Below are 25,872 nucleotides of genomic sequence, written 5' to 3'. Positions count from 1 at the left end.
AGACGAAATCCTGGAGGGATTACTTGTCATGACAAACATGTATGGTATGGCAAGGAGTGGCAAGGACTGGACTTTCCAGGCTGAAATGTTCTGTTTCAGTGTGAATTGTTGCATGTTATGTTGTCAAGCAACTGATTGTAAAGCATTTAATTGAGTCAACAATACCTGTTCCAGTAAATGGTGTCGAAATACCGTTTCCCGTAAATGATGTAGATTGACATGATTGACAACGCTTACCTGAAAATGGATTTTGACACCTCACTGCAACAGGAACTTCCTTGTGCATCCATGAAGAGAAAAGGTTGTGAATAGGTTGTGAATAGGTTGTGAATTGTGAATTATTGCGGTCAAGCGTGTCATGTTGGCTATGAGCCGATCGAATCGGGAAAAGGACCTTTCAGTGAAAGAATCACTCATATGTCTGGAATTTGTAGGCCTACCTGTGTCTAGTTCGTTAGGACACACCACATCTGTCCGTCTCTCTCTCTGTCCATCTCTATCTCTCTCTGTCCGTCTCTCTCTCTCTCTCTGTCCATCTCTATCTCTCTCTGTCCGTCTCTCTCTCTCTCTCTCTCTCTCTCTGTCCGTCTCTCTCTCTCTGTCCGTCTCCCTCTCTCTGTCCGTCTCTCTCTCTCTCTCTCTGTACCTCTCTCTCTCTGTCCGTCTCTCTCTCTCTCTGTCCGTCTCTCTCTCTCTCTCTCTCTGTCCGTCTCTCTCTCTCTCTGTCCGTCTCCCTCTCTCTGTCCATCTCTCTCTCTCTCTCTCTGTCCCTCACTCTCTCTCTGTCCCTCACTCTCTCGCTGTCCCTCACTCTCTCGCTGTCCCTCACTCTCTCTGTCTCTCTCTCGAAATAACCTAAAACACAAGGTCAAATATACACTGGTGTTGCTTACCAAAACGATCTTGAATGTTCCTGAGTGGCCTAGGGACAGTTTAAAGTGGCTTGAAAATCTATGGCATGACTTGAAAATGTCTGTCTAGCAATGATTAATAACCAACTTGACCTAGCTTGAAGATTTTTTTATTGAATAATGTGCAAATATTGTACAATCCTAGTGTTCAAAGCTCTTAGAGATTTACCCAGAAATACTGTAATCGCTGCCAAAGGTAATTCCAACATGTATTGACTCAGTGGTGTGAATACTTATGTAAATGAGATATTTCTGTATTTCATTTTCTATACTTTTGCAAAACTTTTCTAAAAACATGTCACTTTGTCATTATGGGGTAATGTGTGTAAATGGGTGAGAGTGAGAAATCTATTGAATCCATTTTGAATTCAGGCTGTAACACAACAAAATGTGGAATAACTCAAGGGGTATTGTGATGGAATTATTTCTGCGTGTGCTTTTCTAATAACCAATGTATGTGTTCATGCAAGTGACTGATTAAACGTGCCTGGGAGAAATCCACACTGTGATATCTGCAATTTTGCAGAATCCCCAGACCCATGTTTTGAGAACAATATCTCAGTTTCAAGATCCTAGCTTGGAGAGAAGAAGCCTCGTTGAGGTATTGGTCGGTCATATAATTCCGAATAACGAATAAGATAAATTATGCAAATATTACTTCTGTGTAAGTATAAAAGACAACTGCTTCTGGACATGTGTACTTGGTGCATTGAGTTGGTTGGAACCTCTCGATCGCACTGATAATAAATGACGATGCGTTTAAATCATGACTTTGAGTGTCCCTGTGTAGAATTGCCACGACAGCATGAATACTTGCTGAAGGCACGGATGCTTTCAACAGTAAAGTGGAAGCATTTAAAGTATGCTGTCCTTTTCTTATCTGACTGCATGTTGTCCTCCTACGATGGTCCATCCTCTAGAGTGAAGGGTAAAATTCCTCTTCAGATCTATTCTAGCATCAAAACTCCCCACTCATTACTGCAGGTGTATTCATGTATCTATTTTTTTGACAGTTTTGGTGAATTAGTGTTTATTCCAGTGGCACTTTTAACGTAGTCATTTGAGTTAGAATATGTACAGTATTAGCAGACTAGTGGTGGGAAAAGGACACAGAAGTAATATTTTACTGGAGTAAAAGTAAAGAAACCTTGAGAAAACAACTCAAGTGAAAGTGAAAGTTACCCAGTAAAATACTATTTGAGTAAAAGTCTAAAAGTATTTGGTTTTAAATAAACTTAAGTATCAAAAACGTAAATGTAATTGCTCAAATATACATTAAGTATCAAAAGTTTAAAAAAAATAATTTCAAATTCCTTACATTAAGGAAACCACACAGCACAATTGTCTATGTTTTATTTATTTTACTGATAACCATTTTCCTGTCCTGCTAAGCATTCAAAATGTAACACGTCTTCTGGGTGTCAGGGGGAAAATTATAGAGTAAAAAGTACATTATTTTCTTTAGGAATGTAGTGAAGTAAAAGTATACGTTGTTAAAAATATGAATAGTGAAGTCAAGTACAGACCCCCCCCCCCCCCCCCCCCCCCCAAAAAAAAACTACTTAAGTTGTACTTTCAAGTATTTTTTACTTCACACCACTTTAGCAGACTCAGAAACAAACCAATAGAGAGAGTGGCAGGTAGTAGGAGGTCGTGACATAAACAAACCAATGGAGAGAGTGGCAGGTAGTAGGAGGTCATGACATAAACAAACACATTTAGAGTTTGGGACCAAAAGGTTCTGTCTGCATAAAGATGATTCTGAGATAATTGGCTTTACATTTTCCTCGTTGATTTGAATGGTGTCAGCTATTTTTATCTTGTATTATTTTGAACTTAACATGAATTGGGGTATTTAGAGTAACATATATAGGTTGAGAACATTGAACAGAACAAGGCTAAATGTCAATAACTCAATTTGGACAAAAATACAGATTGACGCTTAACAAACATTGAAGTAAAACAAGCATATATATTTTGGGTTCTGATGGGGGTACAACACTTGAACTAAACTCATGAGGAATTTATAAATATTCAAGAATCAATAAATATCCTACATTTATTAGTCATAAAATGACTGCCCCTTTAAAGCAATAAATCATGTTTGAATGAGTGGTGAGGCAGAGAACAGTATAAAAGAGTACTTTTGCCTAAAATGTATTTAATCAATACAGACTTATTTGCATAACAGGATTCTCAACAACAACCTATTTCTTCCACTTTCTTGAGTCAGGAGTATCAAACAGTTGATCCAAATGTCTATATCACAGAAACGTGAATAAGAATGAACCAACTACATTTGTGTAGTTAATGTTACCGTATTCAGTATGTAAACTAGTGTTAATTTGTGTAGTAATGTTACCGTATTCAGTATGTAAACTAGTGTTAATATGTGTAGTAATGTTACCGTATTCAGTATGTAAACTAGTGTTAATTTGTGTAGTTAATGTTACCGTATTCAGTATGTAAACTAATGTTAATATGTGTAGTTAATTTTACCGTATTCAGTATGTAAACTAGTGTTCATATGTGTAGTAATGTTACCGTATTCAGTATGTAAACTAGTGTTAATTTGTGTAGTTAATGTTACCGTATTCAGTATGTAAACTAATGTTAATATGTGTAGTTAATTTTACCGTATTCAGTATGTAAACTAGTGTTCATATGTGTAGTAATGTTACCGTATTCAGTATGTAAACTAGTGTTCATATGTGTAGTAATGTTACCGTATTCAGTATGTAAACTAATGTTAATATGTGTAGTTAATTTTACCGTATTCAGTATGTAAACTAGTGTTCATATGTGTAGTTAATGTTACCGTATTCAGTATGTAAACTAGTGTTCATATGTGTAGTAATGTTACCGTATTCAGTATGTAAACTAGTGTTAATATGTGTAGTAATGTTACCGTATTCAGTATGTAAACTAGTGTTAATATGTGTAGTTAATGTTACCGTATTCAGTATGTAAACTAGTGTTCATTTGTTGTTGAAAGTACAACTAAAAGAAAGGTGTGCTTTACTTTTGGTAAACCAGAAGTGACCCTGGTCAGGCACAAACCCAGTTACATTTCTTTAATCATATGCAATGAGAGCCTCGTGTTCTTCAGCTCTGCTCTTCTTCAAAAAATAGACCACGACCACTGTCAGCAGAATCACGGTCATGATGAACAGCCCGGCGAAGACTATGGTTCCCATGTCCGATCTGAGAAAATATGTAGCTTCCACATCTACAACAGGAACAGCAAAAACAACCAAATAATGTCATCAGAGTAATGGGAGTTTATATTTGTTCATTTAGGAAAAAGCAGGCAAGGAAAAGCAGTCATGAAAAAGTATTGGGACACAGTCCATCCAGTCAGCATGTTCAGGGTTCAGGGTTATGTTTTAGGTCTGGTTAACCCTATAACCTAATCCTAAATGCTTCAACATAATTGTCTGGGACATACTGGTGTTTTTCTGGTCTAATCCTGATCAGAATGAATCCTTTACTAAGAGGGTGAACGTTATTTATAATAGCGGTTACATGGAGAAAATCAGACCACTCTGAAATGAAAATGGATGGCCCTCCCTTCAGCAAAAGATACACTACGAGGGCAAAAGTATGTGGACACCTGCTCGTCGAACATCTCATTCCAAAATCATGGGCATTAATATGGAGTTGGTCCCCCATTTGCAGCTATAACTGCCTCCACTCTTCTAGGAAGGCTTTCCACTAGATGTTGAAACATTGCTGCGGGGACTTGCTTCCATTCAGCCACAAGAGCATTAGTGAGGTCGGGGCACTGGTGTTGGGCGATTAGGCCTGGCTCGCATTCGGCATTCCAATTCATCCAAAGGTGTTCGATGAGGTTGAGGTCAGGGCTCTGTGCAGGCCAGTCAAGTTTTTCAACACCAATCTTGACAAATCATTTCTGTATGGACCTCACTTTGTGCACGGGGGGCATTGTCATGCTGAAACAGGAAAGGGCCTTCCCCAAACCTTTGCCACAAAGTTGGAAGCACAGAATCGTCTAGAATGTCATTGTATGCTGTAGCGTTAAGATTTCCCTTCACTGGAACTAAGGGGCCAAACCATGAAAAACAGCCCCAGACCATTATTTATCTTACACCAAACTTTACAGTTGGCCCCACGCATTCAGGCAGGTAGCGCTCTTCTGGCATTCGCCAAACTTAGATTCAACCGTCGGACTGCCAGATGGTGAAGCGTAATTCATCACTCCAGAGAACGCGTTTCCACTGTTCCAATGGCGGCGAGCTTTACACCACTCCAGCCGACACTTGGTATTGCACATGGTGATCTTAGGCTTGTGTGTGGATGCTCAGCCATGGGAAACCCATTTCATGAAGCTCCCAAAAAACAGTTATTATGCTGACGTTGCTTCCAGAGGCAGTTTGGATCTCGGTTGTGAGTGTTGCAACTGAGGAGAGACAATTTTTACGCACTTCAGCACTCGCTGGTACGTTCTGTGAGCTTGTTTGGCCTTCCACTTCCCGGCTGAGCCGTTGTTGCTCCTAGGTGTTTCCACTTCACAATAACAGCACCTATAGTTGACCTTTAGCAATGCAGTAACTTGACGGACTGACTTGGCGTCCTATGACGGTGCCTCTTCAGTGAGGCCCTTCTACTGCCAATGTTTGTCTATGGAGATTGCATGGCTGTGTGCTCAATTGTATACACCTGTCAGCAACGGTGTGGCTGAAATAGCCAAATCCACTCATTTGAAGGGGTGTCCACATACTTTTGAATATATAGTGTATTTTCAACTATTTCAGTTATTTTACCGAGTTACAGTAAATCAGTAAATTTAAATACATTAATTTCCTCCCTAATCTATGGATTTCACGACTGGACAAGGGCAGAATCTCCTTCTCAAGCTGAACAGAACAGAACATAGGCTATAGGCTAGTCTGACCGCAAGTTGGTGCATTGGACTAGGCCTAATCAAACAAAACATTTCAGAGGATGCCTTTGACTCTCTTCCTGAACTGCCACCACAGGCCTACAGAGCACAGCCATTGGTTAGGATGGGCCTACAGAGCACAGCCATTGGTTAGGATGGGCCTACAGAGCACAGCCATTGGTTAGGATGGGCCTACAGAGCACAGCCATTGGTTAGGATGGGCCTACAGAGCACAGCCATTGGTTAGGATGGGCCTACAGAGCACAGCCATTGGTTAGGATGGGCCTACAGAGCACAGCCATTGGTTAGGATAGGCCTACAGACCACAGCCATTGGTTAGGATGGGCCTACAGAGCACAGCCATTGGTTAGGATGGGCCTACAGAGCACAGCCATTGGTTAGGATAGGCCTACAGAGCACAGCCATTGGTTAGGATGGGCCTACAGAGCACAGCCATTGGTTAGGATGGGCCTACAGAGCACAGCCATTGGTTAGGATGGGCCTACAGAGCACAGCCATTGGTTAGGCAGAACACCGTTTTTTTGGGGGGAAGGGATGGTCAACAAGAACAGAGCAGGCCGGGGCTCAGGGTTGGAATATCCATTGCAGTGTGTAATGCAGCCTAGTTTGATTTACACACTACCATCAGCGATCTTAGAAATATAACTTTACTCTGTGCTTCTCCCAGCATGCACTTCGTAGCCTAAAGGCTATGGATCATTTGATTGAGACCACTCTAAACAGCCTATAGGCTCACTTGATATTGCGTGTCCAGTGGAGAATCAGAGATGAGGGGTGGCATCGGGCACACATCGATATATAGCCTAATAAGAAACTAATTCAAAAACACTGAGAAATATTTACATGTCATCAATTACATGACCCTCCCCTGGACTAGACCTCAAAAACCTTCCCCTTGACTGAAATAGAAAAAGCATAACCCTCCCCCTTTTCCTGCAGGTACCAATTCTGTAAATTTCGATCCATCCCTAAGAGTGGGGTAATTACCTGCACCGGTCTTTTCACCTGCACCTGTCTTCTGGTCTGCACTGGGCTGGGTCTCTCTGACCACACGGAAAGGACCCTGGGTAATGTAGTGCCTGTCTGTCTCTCCGTTGGGGAGATCTCGCCTGCGCCTCCGCGAGGCTTTGTTCAGGCAGCCCTGGTCACACCTAGAGTTGGGGTTTCCTACCTCACACAGGATGACGGTACAGGTGAGGAACACCTGGAGGAGGGTCACGGGATGTGAAAGGGGAGGTGATCATCCAAGAATATGTTCCTAATACTGGATCAACATCCACAATCAACCAGTTGGATTGATATTTGTGAAATAAACATTTAGGTTGAAATCTGTGTCCGAATAGGACCAAACCTGTGCGTCTTGATGTCGTCAGGTAAATTCCACATTGACGCAACATGATGATGCTCTAATAAAGTCAGTAAATAGAACAAAGAAAGAAAGAATGTGAAGTCATTTTGATGTTGGGTTTTACCTGGTCGTAGCTCCCAGTGAATTTGAAGGCCTGGACCTCAAAGTAGAATTGGGTTCGGTTCCCGGGATAAACCTTGACCGTCTCGTCCTTTAGACACCTTCATTATGAAAGAAAGAAAGAAAGTACATTTTTACTGAGACAGGACGGAGACAAATTCATTCATGATTCCGTTTGTGTAATCTCTCAGTCCCACTTGAAGCTTGCCAATAGCATTATGTGCTTCTCTTAGTCAATAAAGACTGGTAGAGAAATAGCAACTGTGGAAAACAAAAAAAATAATTAGGGAAAACAACATTGTTTACCATTTTGGAATGTGACATTATGTTGACTGTTACCTGTTGTTTACCATTTAGGAATACAACATTATGTTGATTGTTACCTGTTGTTTACCATTTAGGAATACAACATTATGTTGACTGTTACCTGTTGTTTACCATTTAGGAATACAACATTATGTTGACTGTTGTTTACCATTTAGGAATACAACATTATGTTGACTGTTGTTTACCATTTAGGAATACAACATTATGTTGACTGTTACCTGTTGTTTACCATTTAGGAATACAACATTATGTTGACTGTTACCTGTTGTTTACCATTTAGGAATACAACATTATGTTGACTGTTACCTGTTGTTTACCATTTAGGAATACAACATTATGTTGACTGTTACCTGTTGTTTACCATTTAGGAATACAACATTATGTTGACTGTTACCTGTTGTTTAACATTTAGGAATACAACATTATGTTGACTGTTGTTTACCATTTAGGAATACAACATTATGTTGACTGTTACCTGTTGTTTACCATTTAGGAATACAACATTATGTTGACTGTTACCTGTTGTTTACCATTTAGGAATACAACATTATGTTGACTGTTACTTGTTGTTTACCATTTAGGAAGGTGACATTATGTTGACTGTTACCTGTTGTTTACCATTTAGGATCACAACATTATGTTGACTGTTACTTGTTTACCATTTAGGAATACAACATTATGTTGATTGTTACCTGTTGTCACACATTCTTTACTCTTGCAGGTAAACAAAATAAGATTTGCATTTCAGGCCACATAATGCAACAGGGGTGGTAAACAAGGAAAAATGTTGTGTGTTTCCTATGCTGCCTTGAGTGTGTAATTGTTGGTCATGCAGGGCTCCCTTGTAAAGGAGACCTTGGTCTCACCGGGACTCCACCCTGCCTAAATAAAGGTTCAACATGTCAGAAATACAGCCCGACGGCAGATTCCTGCAATTCCACTTTCACAGCTTCAAGCCCACAGTCCTTCTGTGGGACCCTTTCCTCACCCGTCTTTGATGAGGTCATAGAAGAGACTGCTGCTGGCGCTGTCATCCGGAGTGGCTTTGCAAGACTCCACCAACAGCTGTACCTTGGGCAGATCGGACTGGGCCTGGATGCCCATGTACAGCCTGTCCATTAGCTTCACCTTCACTGGGTAAGCACTGGGATCCACCTTCTGGGTGAACTTACTGTCCTTGAAGACCTCAAAGGTGTAGCCGAAGCTACCAAAGTTGGACTCTGTGAACATGTAGTTGGAGCTGTGGATCTGGTAATAGTTGGAAATGCTGAAGGTCTTGGGATACCGGCAGGAGAAGCCGATGTGGATCCGGTTACGTCGTGTGATGGTCGCGTTGACCGCGTCGAAGGAGTTTATTTCGTTTTTCAACACCATGAAGTCACCTGCATCCTAGATAGAAGCGGAGAGAGAAACCAGATTTAGGAAGATAAGAAACAAAACACAAGAAAGGAGAAAGAGATGGCACACCTCCAAGTATGTGTGTGTGTGTGTGTGTGTGTTCAAATATTTCTCATACCTCCATCTTTGTGCCACAGGTTTTGAGTGACATGGTGCCCATGATGTGTGTTTGGTTGGAGGTTAGGGAGCAGGATGAGTCGGCTAGCCGCAGCCACTTCATGTCCACCCCAGGCAGATAGGCCTTGCTCACGGCGATGCTGATCCTATTCTCTGTGCACGAAACATTCGCCTCACCTGTACACAGAGGAAATGACGTGTTATGTGTGTGTCATCACGTTAGGATTGGATCTTACACTATAACATACATGGAAGTCTATCTAGCAACAGTGCAATGATTGAAGGGGGTGAAAATCAACTTACCTGTAAGTGCGAGGGCTTTGGCCACCACCACAACCACACATCTCATCTCTGACTGGCTGAAATGAAGAACAAATGAGAACAACAATGACCACAGAACAACAACAACAACAATTACTGTAAATGTCCCTTCAACGTACCTCTCGTTTGTCTCGGCAGTGAAACAGATGGGAATGTTTTGTCTCAGGTGTCTTTCCTGCGGGATCCAGCCCAGGAAGAGCCTCGTGACACCAAAGCCCTCATCCCTGATCTTCTTGGTCATGTTGGAAGGGCCGCTGACCTGGAAGTCAAATGTCCTTTGAGGAAGCAGAAAGACAGAGAAGTTACAACCCCTGGACAAGTGCGAGGATACCAAGGAGTATTTTGGTTATATCAAACTCTATTCATCTCATTCATTTTCAGTTTTCATGTGCTGTTTTCAAGCTGGTTAAAAAAACGAGCATTGCTAAGTGTTGTGGTCTCTGCAGTCAGTCAGTCCAGAGGTAAAACAACGGGGGAAGTCGATGGAGTTTTGGACAATAAGGTGATGTAGGTGAGAGAGATACTCTTACTTGGCATGGGCGGTTTTTACTCGGGCTTCGAGTTGGTACAGGTGACCCACAGCGGCATGATGGACATCCCCATGTGAAGGTGTTGGAGTCAAGAACTGTGGTCGTATGTAGCCAGGGAGACAGTTGGATAGAGCTGGCTGGACTAAAACCACAGAAAGGACAGGTTTTAGATACAGTGCCAGTCAAACATTTAGACACACCTACTCATTCAAGGGTTATTTATTTATTTTTACTATTTTCTAAATTGTAGAATAATAGTGAAGACATCAAAACTATGAAATGACACATATGGAATCATGTAGTAACCAAAAAAAGTGTCAAACAAATCTAAATATATTTTATATTTAAGATTCTTCAAAGTAGCCACCCTTTGCCTTGATGGCAGCTTTGCACACTCTTGGCATTCTCTATGTAGCCAGGGAGACAGTTGGACAGAGTTGGCTGGACTAAAACCACAGAAAGGACAGGTTTTAGACATCTAGTGGGTGTGTTAATAAAGGGGCATTCTGGGATTGCTACATCCATTATTATACTATTAAATTAATGATATATAGACATTGATTCTTCAAGACTATAACTTATAGAAATGCCTCAGGAGCTTAGTTCAACTGTCTTAATAAATCACTAGCTAAAATACAAGCTTGTTTTATTTAATCTAATGTTTGTATAGTTTTATAGCATGGTTAAAGCTATCATTTTGATCTGATGGATAGTCAGTCCTTGTATCCATAGCTATCATTTTGATCTGATGGATAGTCAGTCCTTGTATCCATAGCTATCATTTTGATCTCATGGATAGTCAGTCCTTGTATCCATAGCTATCATTTTGATCTGATGGATAGTCAGTCCTTGTATCCATAGCTATCATTTTGATCTCATGGATGGTCAGTCCTTGTATCCATAGCTATCATTTTGATCTCATGGATAGTCAGTCCTTGCATCCATAGCTATCATTTTGATCTCATGGATAGTCAGTCCTTGTATCCATAGCTATCATTTTAATCTCATGGATAGTCAGTCCTTGTATAGACAGGGCTATGGATAGATTTGAGAGTGGTTGCATTTCTCCAGACCCATCCCTCAGCTGTTTACCAAAAAAAGTGGCACGGTGTCTGCTTTGCCATTGTTGGAATCCCAGATTACCCCTTTAGAGGATCCACAGCGACATACATGTCTGTAAACAATGACTGACAATGCTTCGGACTAAATTGTTGTCTGATTATTTTATCAGGCGCAGTAGGGTGTTTGTTTTTAGCTAGATTGATAGCATTTTGTGCTGCTCTCAGTAAATAAAGGTAATTAGTCATGTAATTAGGGAGATTAAAACCATTCAGGTTGCCATTTTGTGCTGCTCTCAGTAAATAAAGGTAATTAGTAATGTAATTAGGGAGATTAAAACCATGCAGGTTGCCATTTTGTGCTGCTCTCAGTAAATAAAGGTAATTAGTAATGTAATTAGGGAGATTAAAACCATGCAGGTTGCCATTTTGGAACGCACCATCATCTTTACTGTCATTCCACCAGGTGAACATAACATCATTTGCATAAACAAACTACGAGTTCAATTTTGAAACCTACACCACTTTTACCAAAATGCAACTCAAATTCTGTTTTATTTTTTGACAAATGACTATGCGTCACTGATCTGATACATATTATACGACTAGACAAGACTCTAGACAAATCACATTTAATTAAATTGATTGGTTGGTTCCACTATGCCAAAAGGAAGCATTCAACTGTGAGACTTGCTACTTACTCTCCACGGCAAACTGCAAAGGCACGCGGCTGAACGGGGTCGGAGTCGGGTTACTGGCATAGGACTCGTTCAGGGCCTTTCTGGTATAATTAGATTTATATCCCGTCATGTTGACGTCTACAGTGGGGTGGTCCTGCAGCAGCACCTCAAATACATGCAACCCTACAGCCAACCGGCCCGTGGCATGCAGAGTGCACTGGACCTGGATGGATGAGATGATAGTGAATTAACTGCTGATCTAGGAACAATGTCTCCCTGTCCACGGAATCCTATTCATTATGATCTGAAAAGGAAAAGCTGATCCCAGAACATTGGATGTTGGATGTTAATTGTGCTCAATTGGATTGAATGTTTATAATAAATAATAATAAACAAGGGTTTTTCACACTAGACCAGGGACCTTCAACATTATCTTACCCAGGGACCCGTCCAAGGCAAACCAGCAACCCAGGGACCCGTCCCAGGCAAACCAGCAACCCAGGGACCAGTCCCAGGCAAACCGGCAACCCAGGGACCCCATCCCAGGCAAACCGACGACCCAGGCAAACCGGCAACCCAGGGACCCCGTCCTAGGAAAACCTGCAACCCAGGCAAACCGGCAACCCAGGGACCCTTCCCAGGCAAACCGGCAACCCAGGAAAACCGGCAACCCAGGGACCCGTTCCAGGCAAACCGGCAACCCAGGGACCCGTCCCAGGCAAACCGGCAACCCAGGGACCCGTCCCAGGCAAACTGGCAACCCAGGGACCCGTCCCAGGCAAACCGGCAACCCAGGGACCCGTCCCAGGCAAACCGGCGACCCAGGGACCCTGTCTCAGGCAAACCAGCAACCCAGGGACCCGTCCCAGGCAAACCAGCAACCCAGGGACCCGTTCCAGGCAAACCGGCAACCCAGGGACCCGTCCCAGGGACCCCATCCCAGGCAAACCGGCGACCCAGAGGACCCCGTCCCAGGGACCCCATCCCAGGCAAACCAGCAACCCAAGGACCCGTCCCAGGCAAACCGGCAACCCAGGGACCCGTCCCATGCAAACCAGCAACCCAGGGACCCGTCCCAGGCAAACTGGCAACCCAGGGACCCGTCCCAGGCAAACCTGCAACCCAGGGACCCCATCCCAGGCAAACCAGCAACCCAGGGACCCCATCCCAGGCAAACCGACAACCCAGGCAAACCGGCAACCCAGGGACCCCGTCCCAGGCAAACCGGCGATTCAGGCACCCGTCCCAGGCAAACCGGCGACGCAGGCACCCGTCCCAGGCAAACCGGCGACCCAGGGACCCCGTCCCAGGGACCCCATCCCAGGCAAACCTGCAACCCAGGGACCCCATCCCAGGCAAACCGGCGACCCAGGCAAACCGGCAACCCAGGGACCCCGTCCCAGGCAAACCTGTAACCCAGGCAAACCGGCAACCCAGGGACCCGTCCCAGGCAAACTGGCAACCCAGGCAAACCGGCGACCCAGGGACCCGTCCCAGGCAAACCGGCGACCCAGGGACCCGTCCCAGGCAAACCGGCGACCCAGGGACCCGTCCCAGGCAAACCGGCGACCCAGGGACCCGTCCCAGGCAAACCGGCGACCCAGGGACCCGTCCCAGGCAAACCGGCGACCCAGGGACCCCGTCCCAGGCAAATCGGCGACCCAGGGACCCCGTCCCAGGCAAACCGGCAACCCAGGGACCCGTCCCAGGCAAACCGGCGACCCAGGGACCCGTCCCAGGCAAATCGGCGACCAACATCATACAGTTAGCAAAAACGTTTTTTTCCTTCACAATCAGGTAAATGATAATGGAAAGGAGAAGTAATCAACATTTTAAATTGAAAGTATTTCGTAGATAATTTTCATTATTTTGATCTCCCCACATTATAATTGGAAGAGGAAGTGTAAGCCTAAACATATCCTATTAGCTAGAAAGGTAATTACAAACACATTTTTGCTAAGAGCAACTGTTTATCTGGTTAAACAAAGGCCAGCCATGTGTTGGCAAAGCATTATGTCCAAGTCAAGAAAGCTTACCAGCAGCCAGCGGCACTGGTAGCCTATGCCGCATTCACATGCTATCAGAGTTATCGGAAGTGGGAACGACCTTCTAAGTCGGAGTTACCAGTGGGAACGACCTTCTAAGTCGGAGTTACAAGTGGGAACGACCTTCTAAGTCGGAGTTACCAGTGGGAACGACCTTCTAAGTCGGAGTTACAAGTGGGAACGACCTTCTAAGTCGGAGTTACAAGTGGGAACGACCTTCTAAGTCGGAGTTACAAGTGGGAACGGCCTTCTAAGTCGGAGTTACAAGTGGGAACGGCCTTCTAAGTCGGAGTTACAAGTGGGAAAGACCTTCTAAGTCGGAGTTACAAGTGGGAAGCTTGTTGTTTCCATGTAGCGACGTTTCACCACTGACATTTCAGCTTTTCAACCAAAAAATTACAACAAATCCTTTTTTGACAATTACAACATTATCAATGAGGATAATGTCGCTAGTTTGACCATATCGTCAATGTTAAGCAAGCTAATTTTATTATTAGCAACGTTAGCTTATCAAGCTAGCTAAAATCGTATTTGTTAAAGAATCGATCTAACTTCAAAGGCATGTGAACACATTCATGTCGGACTTACGACTTCCCACTTCCCAGTTTCCCATTTCCCACGAGCACATAAAGCCACCCCTATTCGCATGTGCTTTTTAAAATCCTAAATCAGATACTCCAGTGAGTGTAATTGGATACCAGGAGTGTAATTTGCTCAATATTCAGAGTTGAGAAATAAAGTTGACATCGTTAGAAATAAGTTATTATCCTCTTTTCTACTGTGGGTATGTAAAAATAAATGTGTTTATTCTGTTGTTGCTAGCGATATTCATAAAAACATTGAGAGGGGGAACCCTCTGCAGTACCTCCGCAGGGATTGTTCACGTGCCTTCGAAGTCGGAACAATTCTTCAACCAATCTGATTTTAGCTATCTTAATAATACCCCACGCACTAAACCGTTAATAAACGGGCCTGATTTCATCTACATCAATCTGCAGGGAGGGATATTGTTAATTTTATTACCCTGTCAAGTGTAATGTTGGGGTGTGCGACGTTCACAGGGAAGTGGCACCTCACGTCATCTCCATCCGGGTCATAGGCCAAGAGAGGAAGAGTGGAAAAGCAGTTCTGAGGAACTCTACTCATGACATCACAGAGAGAAACCAAAAAAACACTTTCATTAGTAGATAATAATCCCAGATAACAGCTGACTGTAGTGTTATGTAGAATAAAACAGAATGTATTGTTTAACCCTTTAGACCACAATAGAATTCTAGAATGCTGCTGTAGATGACTGAGACGGCCTCTATGGGTTCTAAAAGGCTCAGGTTGAAATATGCCACTAAGTTTAGTGTGTGGTTATTTGGCAGAAACTCTTTTTTTGGTACATTCAGTTTGCTTCCCTCGTGGTCGTACCGCAGGGTTGGGACAGTTGCCGTGACAGGAGGTGTGTTTTGGGTTGGAGGCCCCGGGCTGACCCGTAACCCCAAATCCACCTCGGTGTGTATTGTCCAGTTGGTCTTTCCATTGACATTGGAGCCCCAACAGCAACCTGAGTCACTACAATGAGAGGTTGAATCAGTGCATTGAAGTGGTAGATCAGCATGACATCATTCTGACAGATACCAGTATTTTCTAGTGATTCCATCCACATCATCAATATAACTGTTATTTCCACAGTGCTCAGATTGCAATGTTATGTCTTTCTAACATTAAAATCGAGCAAAATGTTGTTTGATGGGATCGGAGCACAACAGACACAGCAACAGTAACTATACAGGGTTTGTGTGTGTCGGGGGAGGGGGGTCAAGATGCCTGGATGATGTGCTTATTACTCGTCAAAACAGCATTCAACAGATGACTTCCTGTCTCTAACACCCAGAGGCTGACGTCAACCCCCCGCCCCTTCCTCCACCACACCCAGAAAATCCAAGTTTACCTCAGGGTGTAGGATTGGGTTTTCTGGTCCCTAGTGAAGTTTCTAGTGAAGTGTCCCTCCGACTGGCACCAGAGGTTTTGGCCGGACTGGTCCTTGTCGGTGGTCTGCACGACAGGTCCTTGGCGGTTGGCACTGCCATTACAGTAGCCGCTGGTGCACTCCCAGGAGAACTGCTGTTCACACCTGTCCCGGCCATTCTCACGGTAGTGGAATTGTACCTGCCAGCACACAGGTTAGGACCCATACTCACAGACAGCCTCAGAGTAGGAGTGCTGATACAGGATCAGTTTTGCCTTTTAGATCATAATGAATAAGAGTATACGGACAGGGACCCTGATCCTAGATCAGCTCTACCACTCTGAGAAGCTTTTTAAATATAGGGCACTGCTAGGGGAGATAGGTCGGGTTGCATTAAGAATGTTTAGAAATGGTTGCATCAAGATATAAATAATGGTTGCATCAAGACAGAATGAATAATGGTTACATCAAGATAGAAAGAATGGTTGCATCAAGACAGAAGGAATAATGGTTACATCAAGATAGAAAGAATGGTTGCATCAAGACAGAATGAATAATGGTTACATCAAGATAGAAAGAAGGGTTGCATCAAGATAGAAAGAAGGGTTGCATCAAGACTGTCATGTACTGTCATGTTGTGTCTTGTTTCTGTCCTTTCCCTTCACCCTGTCTCCCTCTGCTGGTCGTTGTTAGGTTACCTTTTCTCCCCCTCTTTCCCCCAGCTGTGCCTTGTCTCCTCCTAACTACCTCGTCACCCCTTTTCCCACCTGTTCCCTTTTTCCCTCTGATTAGGTCTCTATATCTCTCTCTGTTCCTGTTCCTGTCTTTGTCGGATTCTTGTTTGTGTTGTTCATGCCTGAACCAGACTATCGTCATGTTTGCTGCAACCTTGTCCTGTCCTGTCGGAACCTGCCGGTCCATCTGAGCCTACGTTTTGTTTTGTTATTAAAGAAGCTCTGTTTACGTTAATTCGCTTTTGGGTCCTCATTCACGCACCGTAACAGAAGAATCCGACCAAGAATGGACCCAGCGACTTCGGATCCTCTCCACTCAGCCGTCGAGATCCAGGGAGCGATGCTAGGCAGACACAAGCAGGAATTGTCTGCTGCTCGACATGCCGTTGAGACCCTGGCCACCCAAGTCTCCAACCTCACAGAACAGGTTCACCATCTCCGCCTCGATCCACCGGCCACTTCCAGGGCTTTCGAATCTCCGGAGCCCAGAATCAATAACCCGCCGTGTTACTCTGGGGAGCCCACTGAATGCCGCTCGTTCCTCACCCAGTGTGATATTGTGTTTTCTCTCCAGCCCAACACTTACTCCAGGAGCACTGCTCGTGTCGCCTACGTCATATCTCTCCTTATTGGACGGGCTCGTGAGTGGGGCACGGCAATCTGGGAGGCAAGGGCTGAGTGTACTAACCAGTATCAGGACTTTAAGGAGGAGATGATACGGGTTTTTGATCGATCTGTTTTTGGGGAGGAGGCTTCCAGGGCCCTGTCTTCCCTATGTCAGGGTAATCGATCCATAACAGACTACCCTATTGAGTTTCGCACTCTTGCTGCCTCCAGTGGCTGGAACGAGCCGGCTTTGCTCGCTCGTTTTCTGGAGGGTCTCCGCGCAGAGGTAAAGGATGAGATTCTCTCCCGGGAGGTTCCTTCCAGCGTGGATTCCTTGATTGAACTCGCTATTCGCATTGAGCGACGGGTTGATCTTCGTCACCGAGCTCGTGGAAAGGAGCTCGCGTTCTCCGTTGCCCCCCTCTCCGCATCACTACCATCTTCCTCTGCCGGCTCGGGTGCTGAGCCTATGCAGCTGGGAGGTATCCGCATCTCGACTAAGGAGAGGGAACGGAGAATCACCAACCGCCTCTGTCTCTATTGCGGTTCTGCTGGTCATTTTGTCACTTCATGTCCAGTAAAAGCCAGAGCTCATCAGTAAGCGGAGGGCTACTGGTGAGCGCTACTACTCCTGTCTCTCCTTCAAGATCCTGCACTACCTTGTCGGTCCATCTACGCTGGACCGGGTCGTCAGCTTCCTGCAGTGCCTTAATAGACTCTGGGGCGGAGGGCTGTTTTATGGACGAGACCTGGGCTCGGGAACATGACATTCCTCTCAGACAGTTAAGGGAGTCCACGGCCTTGTTCGCCCTGGATGGTAGTCCTCTCCCCAGGATTCAGCGTGAGACGCTACCTTTAACCCTCACTGTTTCTGGTAATCATAGCGAAACCATTTCTTTTTTAATTTTTCATTCACCTTTTACACCTGTTGTTTTGGGCCATCCCTGGCTAGTTTGTCATAATCCTTCCATTAATTGGTCTAGTAATTCTATCCTCTCCTGGAACGTCTCTTGTCATGTGAAATGTTTAATGTCTGCTATCCCTCCTGTTTCCTCTGTCTCTTCTTCACAGGAGGAGCCTGGTGATTTGACAGGGGTGCCGGAGGAATATCACGATCTGCGCACGGTGTTCAGTCGATCCAGGGCCACCTCTCTTCCTCCACACCGGTCGTATGATTGTAGTATTGATCTCCTTCCGGGAACCACTCCCCCCCGGGGTAGACTATACTCTCTGTCGGCTCCCGAACGTAAGGCTCTCGAAGATTATTTGTCTGTAGCTCTTGCCGCCGGTTCCATAGTCCCCTCCTCCTCTCCCGCCGGAGCGGGGTTTTTTTTTGTTAAGAAGAAGGACGGGTCCCTGCGCCCCTGCATAGATTATCGAGGGCTGAATGACATAACAGTGAAGAATCGTTATCCGCTTCCTCTTATGTCTTCAGCCTTCGAGATCCTGCAGGGAGCCAGGTTTTTCACTAAGTTGGACCTTCGTAACGCTTACCATCTCGTGCGCATCAGGGAGGGGGACGAGTGGAAGACGGCGTTTAACACTCCGTTAGGGCACTTTGAATACCGGGTTCTTCCTTTCGGCCTCGCTAACGCTCCAGCTGTCTTTCAGGCATTAGTCAATGATGTCCTGAGAGACATGCTGAACATCTTTGTTTTCGTTTACCTTGACGATATCCTGATTTTTTTCACCGTCACTCCAGATTCATGTTCAGCACGTTCGACGTGTCCTCCAGCGCCTTTTAGAGAATTGTCTTTTTGTGAAGGCTGAGAAGTGCTCTTTTCATGCCTCCTCCGTCACATTTCTCGGTTCTGTTATTTCCGCTGAAAGCATTAAGATGGATCCCGCTAAGGTCCAAGCTGTCATTGATTGGCCCGTCCCTAAGTCACGCGTCGAGTTGCAGCGCTTTCTCGGCTTCGCGAACTTCTATCGTCGTTTCATCCGTAATTTCGGTCAGGTGGCAGCCCCTCTCACAGCCCTTACTTCTGTCAAGACGTGCTTTAAGTGGTCCGTTTCCGCCCAGGGAGCTTTTGATCTCCTCAAGAATCGTTTTACATCCGCACCTATCCTTGTTACACCTGACGTCTCTAGACAGTTCATTGTCGAGGTTGACGCATCAGAGGTGGGCGTGGGAGCCATTCTTTCTCAGCGCTCCTTCTCTGACGACAAGGTCCACCCTTGCGCGTATTTTTCTCATCGCCTGTCGCCGTCGGAACGTAACTATGATGTGGGAAACCGCGAACTGCTCGCCATCCGCTTAGCCCTAGGCGAATGGCGACAGTGGTTGGAGGGGGCGACCGTTCCTTTTGTCGTTTGGACTGACCATAGGAACCTTGAGTACATCCGTTCTGCCAAACGACTTAATGCGCGTCAGGCGCGCTGGGCGCTGTTTTTCGCTCGTTTCGAGTTCGTGATTTCTTATCGTCCGGGCTCTAAGAACACCAAGCCTGATGCTTTATCTCGTCTCTTCAGTTCTTCAGTAGCCTCCACTGACCCCGAGGGGATTCTCCCTGAGGGGCGTGTTGTCGGGTTGACTGTCTGGGGAATTGAGAGGCAGGTAAAGCAAGCGCTCACTCAAACTCCGTCGCCGCGCGCTTGTCCCAGGAACCTTCTTTTCGTTCCCGTTCCTACTCGTCTGGCCGTTCTTCAGTGGGCTCACTCTGCCAAGTTAGCCGGCCACCCTGGCGTTCGGGGTACGCTTGCTTCCATTCGCCAGCGCTTTTGGTGGCCCACCCGGGAGCATGACACGCGTCGCTTCGTGGCTGCTTGTTCGGTCTGCGCGCAGACTAAGTCCGGTAACTCTCCTCCTGCCGGCCGTCTCAGGCCGCTTCCCATTCCCTCTCGACCGTGGTCTCACATCGCCTTAGATTTTGTCACCGGACTGCCTTCGTCAGCGGGAAAGACTGTTATTCTTACGGTTGTCGACAGGTTCTCTAAGGCGGATCATTTTATTCCCCTTGCTAAGCTTCCTTCTGCTAAAGAGACGGCACAAATCATCATCGAGAATGTTTTCAGAATTCATGGCCTTCCGTCAGACGTCGTTTCGGACAGAGGTCCGCAATTCACGTCTCAATTTTGGAGGGAGTTTTGCCGTTTGATTGGGGCTTCCGTCAGTCTCTCTTCCGGCTTTCACCCCCAGTCTAACGGTCAAGCAGAACGGGCCAATCAGACTATTGGTCGCATCTTACGCAGTCTTTCTTTTCGCAACCCTGCGTCTTGGTCAGAACAGCTCCCCTGGGCAGAATACGCCCACAACTCGCTTCCTTCGTCTGCGACCGGGCTATCTCCTTTTCAGAGTAGCCTCGGGTACCAGCCTCCGCTGTTCTCATCTCAGTTCGCCGAGTCCAGCGTCCCCTCCGCTCAGGCTTTTGTCCAACGTTGCGAGCGCACCTGGAAGAGGGTCAGGTCTGCACTTTGCCGTTATAGGGCGCAGACTGTGAGGGCTGCTAATAAGCGTAGAACTAAGAGTCCTAGATATTGTCGCGGTCAGAGAGTTTGGCTCTCCACTCAGAACCTTCCCCTTAAGACCACTTCTCGCAAGTTGACCCCGCGGTTCATTGGTCCGTTCCGTATTTCTCGGATCATTAATCCTGTCGCAGTTCGACTTCTTCTTCCGCGATATCTTCGTCGCGTCCACCCGGTCTTCCATGTCTCCTGTGTCAAGCCCGTTCTTCGCGCCCCCGCTCGTCTTCCCCCCTCCCCCCCCCCCATCCTTGTCGAGGGCGCACCCATCTACAGGGTCCGTAGGATTTTGGACATGCGTCCTCGGGGCCGTGGTCATCAGTACCTAGTAGATTGGGAGGGGTACGGTCCTGAGGAGAGGAGTTGGGTTCCCTCTCGGGACGTGCTGGACCGTGCGCTGATCGATGATTTCCTCCGTTGCCGCCAGGTTTCCTCCTCAAGTGCGCCAGGAGGCGCTCGGTGAGTGGGGGGGGTACTGTCATGTACTGTCATGTTGTGTCTTGTTTCTGTCCTTTCCCTTCACCCTGTCTCCCTCTGCTGGTCGTTGTTAGGTTACCTTTTCTCCCCCTCTTTCCCCCAGCTGTGCCTTGTCTCCTCCTAACTACCTCGTCACCCCTTTTCCCACCTGTTCCCTTTTTCCCTCTGATTAGGTCTCTATATCTCTCTCTGTTCCTGTTCCTGTCTTTGTCGGATTCTTGTTTGTGTTGTTCATGCCTGAACCAGACTATCGTCATGTTTGCTGCAACCTTGTCCTGTCCTGTCGGAACCTGCCGGTCCATCTGAGCCTACGTTTTGTTTTGTTATTAAAGAAGCTCTGTTTACGTTAATTCGCTTTTGGGTCCTCATTCACGCACCGTAACAAAGACAGAATGAATAATGGTTACATCAAGATAGAAAGAATGGTTGCATCAAGACAGAATGAATAATGGTTACATCAAGATAGAAAGAATGGTTGCATCAAGATAGAAAGAATGGTTGCATCAAGACAGAATGAATAATGGTTGCATCAAGATAGAAAGAATGGTTGCATCAAGATAGAAAGAAGGGTTGCATCAAGATAGAAAGAATGGTTACATCAAGACAGAATGAATAATGGTTACATCAAGATAGAAAGAATGGTTACATCAAGATAGAAAGAATGGTTACATCAAGATAGAAAGAAGGGCTTCATCAAGATAGAAAGAAGGGTTGCATCAAGAGAACGAAAAACGGTTGCACAAAGATAGAACAAATAAGTAATACATGTTTGATATAATATATTGTTGAATAGTTATCAAGAGTGCATTAGATGGTAAATGTACTGTAATATTGTCCCATGACTCAAGCTATTTCTCAACTTGAAGATCCTTCCACAGAGTTTACATAAAGAAACTGCTAAATCAATTTCCTCCATCACCTAGTTTATGTAGAAAAGCTGCTAAATCAATTTCCTCCATCACCTAGTGTATGTTGAAAAGCTGCTAAATCATTTTCCTCCATCACCTAGTTTATGTAGAAAAGCTGCTAAATCAATTTCCTCCATCACCTAGTTTATGTAGAAAAGCTGCTAAATCAATTTCTTACTTTCATTGGATGTGGAATTGATTCGGAGTGTTGTTTTCATTTTTTATAAATTGCACTTAAGATTTTCCATTTGCAAATCTACTAACAGGAAATTGCTTGGAATTGACCACAAACTACACCGTAAAAGCCAAGGCATTTGAACTCAAATACTACTAGTAAGTTGAACTCAATGAAAAGTCATTAGTGCTTTAAATGTTTATGTAGTACTGACTCAAAACTAAATGATAAGTCACATTAACTCCATTTTTAAAAATAATAAATCTGGGAATTTGGGGAAAGTTAACTGAATTTTGCAAATCTACTTGCAGGCCTTATGTGGCCTGTAAACCATGAGTTTCATGCCAATGTATTAAAGTAAAGCCAGGATTCATAATAAGGCTTTATGAGATATGTAATGTATTGTCATAATGAGTTTTATTATAATGATAACATTCACCTAGGAACTCACTTGGTGAAGGCCACAGGACTGAAAATGAACAAATTCAACAACCATGTCTCTGTCACTAACAAGTACAGTCGTGGGTGGTAACTCTACATTTCAATCTGTAAATTATATTGGAGGCGTGGCTTAGTGGGGGCATTACTCTAAATGTTCAAGTTGATACAACTCAAATCTATTGTCACAGTGACAATATCACTTTAAGTAACTGTACTGAAATACAGCGGTGGAAAAAGTACTAAATTGTCATACTTGAGTAAAAGTAAAGATACCTTAATAGGAAAATGAAAGTCACCCAGTAAAATAATACTTGAGTAAAAATCTACAAGTATTTGGTTTTAAAAATACTTAAGTAAATGGAATTGCTAAAATGTACTTAAGTATCAAAAGTAAAAGTATAAATCATTTCAAATTCCTTATATTAATCAAACCAGATGACACAATTCCATTTTCGTTTTTAAATGTATGTATAGCCAGGGGCACACTACAACACTCCGACATCATTAACAAATGAAGCAGTTGTGTTTAGTGAGTCCGCCAGATCAGAGGGAAAAGGGATGACCAGAGATGTTCTTTTGACAAGTGTGTGAATTGGACAATTCTCCTGTCAAAATTTTATTTCGGAATGTAGTGAAGCAAAAGTAAAAGTTGACAAAAATATAAATAGTAAAGTAAAGTACAGATACTTCACAAAATACTTAAGTAGTCCTTTAAAGTATTGTTTACTTAAGTACTTTACACCACTGCTCAGATATATTAAGTGCAATGAGTTTCCTCACAAGTTTTGAGTAATGACAGCACATCTGGATTTACAGTGTACTGTTATCAACCCTAGCTTTATCTCCTTTCTCTCTTCATCTTCCCCTCCATCTTCCTTTCTCTCTATCTCCCCCTCCATCTTCCTTTCTCTCTTCATCTTCCCCTCCATCTTCCTTTCTCTCTATCTCCCCCTCCATCTTCCTTTCTCTCCCCCCCTTTTCCTCCCGTCTCCATCTTCCTTTCTCTCCCTCCCTCTATCTTCCTTTCTCTCTTCCTCCTGCTATATCTTTCTTTCTCTCTTCCTCCCCCTTCTATCTTCCTTTCTTTCTTCCTCCCCCTTCTCTCTTCCTTTCTCTCTTCCTCTTCCTCCCCCTTCTATCTTCCTTTCTCTCTTCCTCTTCCTCCCCCTTCTATCTTCCTTTCTTTCTTTCTTCCTCCCCCTTCTCTCTTCCTTTCTCTCTTCCTCCCCCTTCTCTCTTCCTTTCTCTCTTCCTCCCCCTTCTCTCTTCCTTTCTCTCTTCCTCCCCCTTCTATCTTCCTTTCTTTCTTCCTCCCCCTTCTCTCTTCCTTTCTCTCTTCCTCCCCCTTCTATCTTCCTTTCTCTCTTCCTCCTCCTATATCTTTCTTCCTTTATTATTTTACCTGATACTCTATCGATCAATAAAGATAAAGTTTTCTTTAACAGTTGCTAAAGAAAAGGCATGGATGAACACCACCTGTGTCTTTCAGAATCAGAGCTCGTTTATAGATCAGTGTATTTCTTGGATGTGCATGTTAAACCTGTATGATCACATGATCTCCTGACGTTCATTTTCATTTCCACATAAAAAAAATATTAAAAAAAATCTTCCCCAAAAGTGATAAATTAAGCTACATCATTTCAACAGTTTTATTCCCAAACATAGAAGCAAGACAGAAATTGTGTGTTTCTTTCACTGCCAGAAATGGTAGATGTACCTTGTGAAATTGGTTATGAGCAGTGGTGTAAAGTAACTAAGCAAAAACAATGTTTTGGTTAAAGTGCAGACAGTCAGCTTGAGTGAGAAAGATGCACAAATATCGTGATTCATTCAGGATTATCCGTAATCATAGTAGCATCCACAATGTGTTTAGAAACATGTTATATTCTTATTTCAATAAAAGTGACTCCAAAATGACACAATACATTTTTTCCCATTTCCCCTGTAAAAAAAATTCATTTCGAATGCTTTAGCACTCATTTCGAATGCTTTAGCAGGACAGGAAAATGGTCAGATCGGGAACAAGCGGTCATCACTACTGCCTCTGATCAGACGGACTCCCTAGACGCAAATGCTTCGTTTGTAAATGATGTCTGACTGTTGGAGTGTGCCTCTGGCTATTCATAAGTAAAAAAAAAAATTGTGCTGTCTGGTTTAAAAAGGAATTTGAAATGATACATATCATTTACTTGTACCTTTGATACTTCAGTATATTTAAAACCAAATACTTTTAGAACTTTTACTCAAGTAGTATTTTACTGGATTACTTCACTTGAGTCGTTTTCTATGTTTACTTTTACTTAAGTACGACAATTGGGTACTTTTTCCACCACTGGTTATGAGTATTATAGTATTAAAGGCACTGGCAGGCTTGGCATGTACTTTGTAGACTATGTATTGACTATTTATTGCAAATCAAGTTACGCACTCATAGGAACCTACCTCCCCTGTCCATTTCGAGTCTGGGGGCATGTATCCCGGTATTGTACAGCGCACAGTCCCACCATAATACGTTGAATCCGCGCTGTGGCAGACGGCACTGCTGAGTACCAGCAGGAGCAGCATACCAAGGTCCATTATGTCTTTCTCTTAGCCTATCTGTCTGTCTGTCTGTCTGTCTAATCATCTCCTTCAAGTTCCTCGTTCCTATTCCTTTATATGGTGGAGGCGTGGAGTAATTCAATGACTGGAATAACCGGGTTTGTGATGCACTTCAAAGTATTTGGAGAAAAAAATCGCATTGTTTGATCCTGTGTTGCCTCACTTCATAATTAGATTGCTATAATCATTATATATATATATATTTTCCTTTGCAATGAAAGGATGCCAATGAGACTGTAATCTTATTGGTGATTTGGTAGTTGTTGTTGCAGTGACCTATGAGCTTCACTTGTTTAGACCATACCTACACATTTGAAAAGTATCACCATGCATGTTTTTTAAACGCTAAAGCCTTGTTTTTTAAATTGTAATTATGATGAATAATGGCTGTGGATATATGATTCGGCTATTGGTATATAGCCTGTACATATGCCTATTCTTGTGACAATTATTATTTCGGCTTGTACATATATTTGATTTGAAGAATTATAAATATGGTCCAATTCTTTTTTTTGCACAAACGCAATCTCTCACCTCAGCCGTTTTCAAAACGAATGCAATCAAGTTTAATCCAGACTAAACTCCTCTCACAGGGTGAACCGGGCGAGCTAAATTGCAACTTCCTCTGAGTTGGCTGGTCGTTCAATACGGCGCTGTTGCTCGGTGTCATGATTGGGCCTTCTGTCGCATTTAAGTACTAGTCGGAACTAGGAAACTCGGACCTTTCCGAGT

At 44.1% G+C, this 25,872-nt stretch overlaps 1 protein-coding gene across 1 annotated transcript; it reads right to left on the bottom strand.

The window, feature by feature from the left end:
- Positions 1–3,731: 3,731 nt before the first annotated feature.
- Positions 3,732–25,153, bottom strand: LOC118936604. Its single transcript, XM_036964328.1, has 13 exons — positions 24,982–25,153; positions 15,719–15,936; positions 15,196–15,339; positions 14,803–14,917; positions 11,756–11,957; positions 9,997–10,138; positions 9,586–9,741; positions 9,449–9,504; positions 9,147–9,322; positions 8,619–9,019; positions 7,308–7,404; positions 6,823–7,039; positions 3,732–4,140 (listed from the first exon to the last, which is right to left on the bottom strand). The coding sequence occupies exons 1-13, from the start codon at positions 25,114–25,116 to the stop codon at positions 3,986–3,988; spliced, it is 2,214 nt and encodes a 737-aa protein (XP_036820223.1). The 5' UTR covers positions 25,117–25,153; the 3' UTR covers positions 3,732–3,985.
- Positions 25,154–25,872: the final 719 nt, after the last annotated feature.

This window comes from Oncorhynchus mykiss, chromosome 26, assembly GCF_013265735.2.
Source record: "Oncorhynchus mykiss isolate Arlee chromosome 26, USDA_OmykA_1.1, whole genome shotgun sequence".
Lineage (NCBI taxonomy): Eukaryota > Metazoa > Chordata > Actinopteri > Salmoniformes > Salmonidae > Oncorhynchus > Oncorhynchus mykiss.
Note: the sequence above shows the minus strand (reverse complement) of the source record. Positions and strands in the feature narration are given on the sequence as shown.

Coding starts and splice junctions, on each gene's coding strand:
- LOC118936604 (XM_036964328.1), bottom strand. CDS start 25,116: ATGGACCTTGGTATGCTGCTCCTGCTGGTACTCAGCAGTGCCGTCTGC. Junction 10,139..11,755: donor TTTGCAGTTTGCCGTGGAGA/GTAAGTAGCAAG, acceptor CTGTGGTTTTAG/TCCAGCCAGCTCTATCCAAC. Junction 9,505..9,585: donor ACTGCCGAGACAAACGAGAG/GTACGTTGAAGG, acceptor TCTTCATTTCAG/CCAGTCAGAGATGAGATGTG.